The 9617-nt window shown below is 35.3% G+C and overlaps 2 protein-coding genes and 1 pseudogene across 2 annotated transcripts in view; 1 reads left to right on the top strand and 2 right to left on the bottom strand.

Moving 5' to 3' along the window:
- LOC111624601 overlaps positions 1–1444 on the top strand; it is a 9163-nt gene extending 7719 nt beyond the window's left edge. Inside the window, exon 2 of the mRNA XM_023367493.1 lies at positions 1295–1444. Coding sequence (XP_023223261.1) covers positions 1295–1444 — 150 coding nt within the window. The remainder of the gene's footprint in view (positions 1–1294) is intronic.
- The window catches only part of LOC111624618 (zinc finger protein Helios-like), a 44790-nt gene that overhangs the window by 21050 nt on the left and 14123 nt on the right, over positions 1–9617 (bottom strand). The window lies entirely within an intron of this gene.
- Positions 4976–9109, bottom strand: LOC111624619 (annotated as a pseudogene).

Raw genomic sequence — 9617 nt, 5'->3', positions numbered from 1 at the left:
TTGTTTACAGTTTTAACCCGCTGAATCTCTTTCTCTCTCTGCCATGCAGAGCATTTCCGAGAGTAGGCAGGATGGGCATCGTTGCAGTTTACACAGCGTGGAGTACTGGTGCACTCAGTACTCTGGTGTCCTTCAATTGCACACTGTGCACATAAGCTTTTACCTCGGCAGGATGTTTGTGAATGTCCAAACCGCTGGCATTTAAAGCCACGCAGCGGGTTTGGAATATATGGGCGAAGTGAACAGCGCAAATAGCCTGCAGTAACAAAAGATGGCAATGACGGTTTTCCAAAGGTGAGGATAAGGTGTTTAGTTGGTATCAACTTGCCATCTCGACGGATTGAAATTCGTCGAACAGCAGTGACACCTTGGTCTGAGAGGCCTATCTGAATATCGGATTCGTCCTCAGACATCAAATCGATTTCAGATATCACACCACGTGATGAGTTCATACTTGTGTGTGGTGCGATGGTGACTTGTATGTCTCCTAGAGATTTCATTTTTAATAGTTTTTCTGACTGTTGAGGGGAGGCTGCTTCTACTAGCAGATCTCCTGACCTTAACTTTTGGATTTTTTTAAGATGCCCAATGGTCGATTCAAAGAGTTTTTGAATCAAAAACTGGGAACGTTTAGATAAAGGAGTTTCTCCTGTGGCATGCACGATGAGATATGATGGTTGGTTGGAACTAACCTGCTTTGATGAAGCATTAGTACTTGTTTGTTTGTTCTTTAATGAATCCATATTTAGAAATAATTATTCAGCTCCTAGTGACCCCACCCACCACGGGGCCCAACAAGGGGATGCCATCACATGGGAGAGTCCCATAGACCGTCACACCAGGGTTTCCCAGGAGCTATACCCTCACAATGCAGTCAAGGAGAGCACATCTTGTCTGACGTGTCCACCCGGTCTGCATCGATCAGTTGACTCCAAGCCGAGGTCAAGAATGACTCAACGACCAGCCGATTGACTCAAACGGAGCCTGATTTGAGCCTCCCGTTTATCCGAAGCAGGGGCCAAAGTAGTGTGTTGGGGACGATGTGTTGCCCCTCAACTACCAGGATCCCCCTTTCCGGCATATGGGATACCACGCACGGCAAACACGTGGGTGGGCGTTCAGATCCCAGGGATAGTAAAGAGGAGTTTCTAAACCATCTCTGGGAGGTCCCCTCACCACGGACAGGAACCCACATCGAGGGGTTTTTTAAACAGAATTTCAAATCTTTTAATTTCACTCCGTCTCAGAGGGCATGTTATATGTTCATTTGAACATGGCCCAGTTGTTGTGACAGGTATTGACTCCTCTGTTTCAGCCACCAACCTCCATTACTAACACCATGGAAGAGAATCAAAGAAAGGCACTCCATCCAACAATAACAAAAATAAATGAACTGGCCAGATTAACCTGTGTTCATCATGCTACACAGCCAATGCCAGATTAAAGAGCAGGCTGATCGGGTACTTGCTTGGGGCACCAAAACTAAGGCTGGCATTTAAAGCATTGCTATTCTTCTTTCTGCTCCAAAAAGATGCAAATATTGAAGGAACATAAAATAATTTACCATCATTCTTAAAGCATATACAGAAATATCTGTGACAATCACCTGCTATATTTATACAGTGATGCCTCGAATAACGTACTTAATCCGTTCCAGGTGCAAGTCCATTAAGTGAAAAGTCTGTTATATGAAATGCATTTTCCCATAAAAATACCTGTTAAAACTTATAATTCATTCCGTAGCATAAAATAACGATACTGTACCATAAAAAAAATAAAAATGGAGCAGTCACCAATTATGCCAGGTAGTCAGATGATGTGAAGAGGAGATGGAGAAACACTTTCTTCACACAGATACAGACTTTTTACACATTGCAGCGGGTCTCTTTTTATTGTTTTTTAATCGAAGTCAGATTCAGGAGAGGCTACTGGAGCTTGCAGGATCAACTCCTCTTGTTCCATCCTTTGTATTTTGGCAGCTGGCTTCTTGAAAAACATGTCCAAGGTGGTTTGTTTCTCTCTCTTCTTCAACACCTGTCAGGAATGACGGGCAAGGGTGTCATTGTAGAGATCATTGATCCTGTTGGCCTCAGCTGTGTTTGGATAATGAGTGTTGGTAAACTGTTGAACCTCTCCCCATTTGACAAGGAAGTTTTTGTCAACTTTCACTCCTTCTGATGATTTCTTGCTTTGTTTCAATTGAAATCACCTTTCTGTTTTTTTAGGAGCCATAATTTGCACAACATTTGAATAAATGTAAATACCCTGCACCGAGGTGATGTACGTAATAAACAAGGGAGCAAGAGGAATCCCAACGGGAACTCTGTACTTCAGATATACTAATAACATATTCTAATAATACTAATATATCATAAAAATAGCAGACATTGTCATTGGCAACAGCAAAAGAGTGGAAACATCATTCGTACTTGTTCGCAGCCAGTCCGTTGCCCGAGTCATGTAACAGCCAAACAGAAAGTCCGTTGTTTGCAGAGTACGTTATACGAGGCACCACTGTATATATTTTAATTTTATACTTTGTATAAGTTTCTATAATGTTCTGCTTTCTATCTGTCTTTCTCCTTTGTCTTACTGGCTTATTTTATTAAAATCATGTACAGAATACCATAATCCAATGGTTCCCAATTAGTGGTACACGTACCCAATGGGGTACGTGAAATTGCATAAAGGGGTACGTGCAACAATCTAAAATCGGTCAATTTAAAATTTAAATGCATGAGATGAAGCAATCAAAAAAATAATGGGTGGACCATCAAAAATTTGGCAATTTACAACATGATGTCGAATGCACAAATTCGTTTAATTATAACTAAAAATATTCTTGAAATTTCATCAAAAAAATGCATTTGTGACAATACCTAAATTAAAAAAAAATTGCAAGAAACAAAAATTGTACAATTAACACAATTTGTGTTAATTGTACAATTATCATCATTATCATGTCAACAAAGCGGCAATAAAATATTTACTACCATTTTGCACAACATACCTCTGCAAGAGCGGATTTTCAGCGATGACAAACATGAAAACTAAATATCTCTGACTTCAACTCAAAGATGACTTGAGATTAAAGCTGACCAAAAAGCAACTGGATTTTACAAAATTGTGCAAAGAAAATCATGCATATTTGTCACATTAAAATTAAATAACCTTATGTTATTTTCATTATTATTAGAATTGTATTTTAAAGGTAATAAATGTAAAAAAAACTTATTCTATTTATCACTAGCTGTCTACCCTCAGCTTCGCCCACATTATATCGAATTTTCTTGTGGGAGTAATATATTTTCTCACAGTAAAATGTAGCCCATGTCCATCTCCAACATGTAAGCTATCTCTGTGCCAAATCTTATTAAAACCTGTTCAGTGGTTTAGATGTGAAAAGGTAACAGACAGACAGAATTACCTTCAAATTTATAATATTGTATTAGTATGGATTAATATGAATTTCTACTATAAGAGGTACGCGAGTTTGAGCTCTTTCTTGAAGTGGTACACAGAAAAAACTAATTGGAACCACTGCCATAGTCAATACAGTATGCAAGTATTTGAAAATGCTTTGATTCAAGCTGAAGAATTAGCAAAACTTTTAGGAATTGTGCCAATATTTGCAAGGAAAAAAATAATTCATAAAAAAGAAATTATTTAATTACAAAACTAAAGACACCATTGTTGTTACTGAAGAGAAAACTAAGTACTCAGAAACCTTCATAATGCAGTCTATTTTGTTAATGTATTAAACATTTTCGGTCAAAATTTTAAATTTTTTGGTTCGATCCTGAAGGTCAGTTAATTTGACCGAAAATGTTTGGTATGTTAACAAAATAGATTGCATTATAAAGGTTTCTGAGTACTTTGGTGTATTATAGTATTGCAGTTAGAGATATAGTGAGAAAACAAAGTTTAGAACAATGATAGTCAATATTATTTTAGACACAATATTGCTTGAACAAAGATTTGAACAAATAAAAACTTGAACAAAATTGGATTTTCTTTTTAATTTAACTAAAATAGACAATTTAAACAAATTAAAAAAACATTGTATGGATTTGCATTCAGTTCTTAATGATGAAAATAGTAGAGACATTGTTTAAAGATTTTAATTCTTCAAAGAACAAATTCTTTGTAGAAATTAAATCTCTGAACAGTTTACTTCTAGAAAATTTCAATTTGCTATTACAAACTACAATTTTTAAAAGTAAGCAATTTACAGAATATAGTTTCAAATACAAGGTGTTGTATTGAGAATTCTGCTGACAATCCCTGTAATGATAGTATTAGCTGAAAGATGTTTCAGAAAATTAAGTTATCAAAACACATTTGTGATTGACAATGGGGAGACAGAGATTAAATTCTTTAGCCTTGTTGGCCCACCATGGCCAAGTGGCTCCATTCCCTGAACACTGGGAGTTCAGTCATGGGTTCATGCCTTGCCAGGATGGGCTGGCCACATGGAGTTTCTGGGTTTTCTTCACATCTGTAACACATAAATAGGGGTCAATTACCCTTAAAAAACCTCCTAGAAGACATCCTCCCTAGTCGGATTGCCCAAGTGTTACGTTGATGTAACTTAATAAACAAACAAAATTTAGCCTTATTATCTATTGAAAATGATGTTGCTCAGAAAATAGACATTAATGAAAGAATAAAAGCTTTTGCAGATTTAAAATCAAGAAGAAAAAATATGTGAATTTAACTGATTAAATTAAAATTACAGTCAAAAATCAATAATTTTTGTTTGTAACCATTTTTGTGTGTTTCTTTTTTATGTCATATATCTGAGTTAATACAAATAGAAATATTGAAGTTATGAAATTACTAATACTTTGAAGAAATACTTATAAGGCTGCAATTTTCAAATTGGAGACCTATAGTTCCCACTGTCTACCTGTTCTTTCTTAATCTTGAGAATGGAGTTAGATAGATGAAAATTGACACCAGATATAAGCTTAGGAACTGAAGACCCAATTAATTAAAATATGTTTAAAAATTGCAGCCCGGAATTGCAATGATGTAACTGGTCTTACTTGTAATTAGAAAGTTTGTAAGTATAAAAAAACCTCAGGGGACATCATACATGGAATCTGCTTGGGATGCAAAATTATCTTGGTGCGAACCTAGCTACAGTATAGAATGCTGAAGCAATAGCAAGGTTGAGGCCGAAGTTTTAAATGCAAAAACATGTATGTTGGACATTCACTTTCCTGTAAGCCTAGAAGTTTGACAATGGTATTTGGATAGCCAGTGGAATCATGCTCGACATTCCAAACCCCATTGCAGGCCCGGGAGTGCCATTTCCCCTTTGAAAAAGTGAGAAAAGTGAGTTGAAATACAGAATAAGTGAGTAAAAAGTGAGTGCAATACAAGTAGCCCTCGGTTTATGCTGGCTCAATTTATGTCGATTCACAATAACTCCGCTGCGCAATTCACCATTTCGCGGTGTAATTCCCCAATTTTCCCTATGCTAGACTGATTTTCATTTCAGTGTCGACGTATTTACCGAGCCGCAACATTGTATATTAGTTACAAAAGATTTTCTGTTTAATATTATTGGGTATGCATACATTTGCATTAAATTAATATTAAAATACTAAACATTTAGGTACCCACGAGTCAAGTTATTAAACTTAATAGTCCAACAAATGGTGTCTGAATCAATAGTGCCAATGAATGTATCCCGTATCAGATCGTTCAGGAAAACACTTTACGACGCAGTAGCACTTCCAGCGATCACAAATCATCATTAGTGAGACAAATCTACTTTTCATTGGCCAGACGATATCTATCTCTTCTTAGCCACCTTCAATTTTCCTGCTCAAACTGACCTTATATATGGGCTACGGCAACCAGTGGTCGACCAATCAGTGTCTCCGCTTGTCTGTAGCTCTATGTCGGGTTAATGTATCCTTTCAACAATGGAAAGTTTGATGGATGAACTTTGTGAGTTAGACAATGATTGGGAGAGAAGTGCAAATGTAAAAAGGAGCATCATATTCGACCATATTCCGAAATTCTCAATGAAAGAAAACAAAAATGTAAACAATTAAAGATGGTCTTTAAGCCTCTGTTTTAAAAGTCTCATAGTGGCACCAACGTAAACGAGATCTGAATTAAAACAGTGGTCACTTAAAGGAATAGAATACACTCCTGTACTATTGTTACGGTTTCCTTTCTTCTTATCATTTTGTAGAATTCTATAAATCGTAGGATTACAATGATAAATTATTCTTAAATTATTCTTGTGAGCTAATTTTTTAATCATCGAGTGTAGGAAAGGTTATTAAAGATGAATACTTCTTTCCAAAAAATGTACGAGATCCGAAACTAAAATTTTTTAATAAAAACATTTCACTTTATTTTATGATAAAATACGTTTTAAAAATTAAACTTATATGTATTTTGCATTATATTGTATTAATAAACAAAATTATTTGCTTATTTTTCACTTATGTAGATCCTAACACTATACCTCACTGTAAATATGGGTTCATTTTACGCTGATTTCATTTGTGCCGGATTTTGTAGGAATGGAACTGCGGTGTAAACTGAGAGCTACCTGTAGTGACAAAACAAAGTGAAAACATGGAAAGAAAACTCAGCAAAATAGCAGTAAAAGTTTTTTATTTTTATTGTTATGGTTAAATACATTTTAAAACTTTTTGTATATACTGTAATATTTCCAGTAAACCATGAATACTTAATAAGTCTTTGGCTTCTTCTGTAAATAATCAGTCAAGAAAGATGATGTTCTTTTATTAAGATTTTTCTGAATGTTTTCAACTTCCTTCTTTTTTGCTTCCTCTTGCTTTTGAACACTTTTAACACTAGCAAGCATGACATGTGCTGCCCGTATTTCATTCATATTCTTGCTATTAATGGCCTTCTCCAGTTTTTTGTTTGCTGCTTCTAACAAAACCTGGCCTGTCTCGTGTATTTCACTTCTACTTTTTTCTGTTTTAAACTCTGCTGCAGTGCCATAATCTTTTCCTTGACATGAATAGCTCTCTTTTGATGTTCTTCAAAATTTTTCTGTGCTTCCTCTTCTGCTCTTTTTTTCTGTTTCTGTAAACTACTTTTCTTGCGAATTCCCAGTATATCTTCCTTAAAAAGTCGTAACACTTTTTGATTAACATTAGGACCATCTGATCCTATCATCAAAAGTTTGTGTAGTGACAGGTTGGCATCATCGATAGCTTTGATAATGTATGTATGCAATGTTTCTGCATCTGCCCGTCCAAGAAAGCATGTATTTAGGTGTCTGCAGACAACTTGTTCTTTTTGCTCAGACCAAAATCTAATCATTATCTGTAACTCTTTCTTACTTTCCACATTGATGGTTTCATAATAAGTAACTGTAAAAAATGAAGAGTGGATTTCTTCTAGCATTTTTTTTTTGGAAGTAGGGAGCCAATGCTTCAGTTATTAAATAGCGCAATTTCTTCTCACTCATTGATATTCCTTCAGGAAGTTTAGTTTTTGGAAGCATTGCTTGTAGTGTTGGAACCATATTATTAGAAGCAGCAAATGAGAAATTACTACATATTGTTTTCATGGCCCATATCAGTTCTGCATGGTATGCAACATCTCTTGGATTATATAAACTCACAGTTGCCAATCCTTCTCCAGTCCCATTATCAGTATTACTTGGAATTTCAGCATTTTTTGATGGGCCTGCAAAACTATCACCTGGTGCAACCAATGTCAGGTGTAACTGTCTTGGACCATAAGCACAGGTAAATTTTTGTCTGTGTTTGACAGTACCTCCATGATCAAAAAGTGCTTGGAAACCTTTTTTTACTTGTATTATGCAATTACATACTTTGCAAAATACATCAGTGTCTGAACGTACAGTTGCCCATAATCCTACTGTACAATCTGCCTTGTCCTTTTGTTTCAACCAATCAGTTCGGAATTTGCACTTTGGTAGCGTCATATTGAGTGGATTCAAACCATTACATCTATATTCTAACTTGGAACCTGCTATAAACCAACAGTTTGTCGGTATCATTCCGCTAGAGATTTTTATTGGTCGATCACAATCGAAAGAGAGTAAACACGTGTTGACCACGTGATCGGTCACTTCTCTGCACGTGTTAAAAATAGAACAGAATAAAAAAATTACCAATAAAATAAAGCAATACTTAGAAAATTACTTTTTGCATGTTTTACCAATTCTATTTGATCATTTAAATATATATAATTTGTCAAAAATTAACATTAAATGTAAATTATTTAGATCTACACAAACTATATTTACAATTGAATAGTTTAACGTATTTCAAAATTTTATTTGTATATAAATTTTCCATTTTTGTAATGTGATTATTATATTAATTTGAAATAAAATTAACAACTCTTATTACGAACAAAATCAAACGATAATAAGCAGAAAACGAAACTTTTATGAGCACGATCGGAAACTGTTTATTTTTTAAAATGCTTCGAGATTGATTTAAAAATAAATTAATAAATCCGAAATAAACAGATTTCAAATAGAATAAGTAAAATAATATTTTATTAATGATTTCATAAATAACGAGGAACTTTTTCCTGCAGATGTTCCCTCACCGCCGAAACCGAAACTAACCCTTTACAAATAAGTGCTATAAATAGACTCTCAACTCTGCCTGCATGAAATATAGACCTAACCAAATTAATCAAGATCGACAAGTACTTTATCCGCACCTTCCCAAATAATATGTTTCAATTGATTTGACTTCAATTTTAATTTACATTAATTAATTTTGATTTTATTTTTAATTTTAGCTACGGTTTCGGTTTTTGTTTCGATATAAAGAACAGTTTTAAAATTTTAATTTAATTTTAAATTTAAGTTAAATATTTTTAAATTTAATTATTATTTTTTGTTTTAATTAAGGCTGTGTACACACTAGGCGTTTTTAAACGCGCGTTAGCTCGGCTTTCGACGAGCGTTAATAGAGCGTACGCACTGGCTCAGCTTGGAAATGGACGTGAAAGTAATTGCTTGTGTGCCCCTCCTCCATCGTCGCTATAAAAGACGATGGCAGAGGCAAAGAGAATTTTGGGTGCACCCAATATTACGAGATAGACTGACACATGGAATGTTCGCGACGTTGTATCCAAAACTAAGACAAAATGAACCCAAGTTTTTTAATTCTTTTAAAATATCTATAAAATCATTTGACAATGGTTGGTCTCTTTTAGATTTCATCAATAAATAGATCAGTATCGAAATGATCGTTCTCCATTTCGGCCAACGTACGTCCACTCTACCCGAAAACGCGCGATCGAATGTACAGTAACATGGCAGCACATATATCTCAAAGCGCTCGGCTGACGCCCGCAAAACGCGCGTTTTAACAAAAATCTATCAACGCGCGTTTGACGCGCGCTTGGCCAAAAGCGCGCGTTTGAGTGTGTACGCCTATGTAGAACTCTTGGTTCTTTAAAACGCGCGTTTAAAAACGCCTAGTGTGTACACAGCCTTACTGACTACCTAGTTACGTATAAATACAGACGATAACTTAACAACACTGAGCGGCAGTTGCGATTTTGAGTCCCGCTCGGGCGGAGTATTTTTTTCCATAAAAATCTAGTCCGATAGTTCGATAATT

Source organism: Centruroides sculpturatus, unplaced genomic scaffold (assembly GCF_000671375.1).
Source record: "Centruroides sculpturatus isolate CEXI.00-Female unplaced genomic scaffold, Cexi_2.0 scaffold56, whole genome shotgun sequence".
Classification (NCBI taxonomy): domain Eukaryota; kingdom Metazoa; phylum Arthropoda; class Arachnida; order Scorpiones; family Buthidae; genus Centruroides; species Centruroides sculpturatus.
The sequence above is the reverse complement of the archived record's forward strand: the minus strand, read 5'-3'. Positions and strand labels throughout refer to the sequence as shown.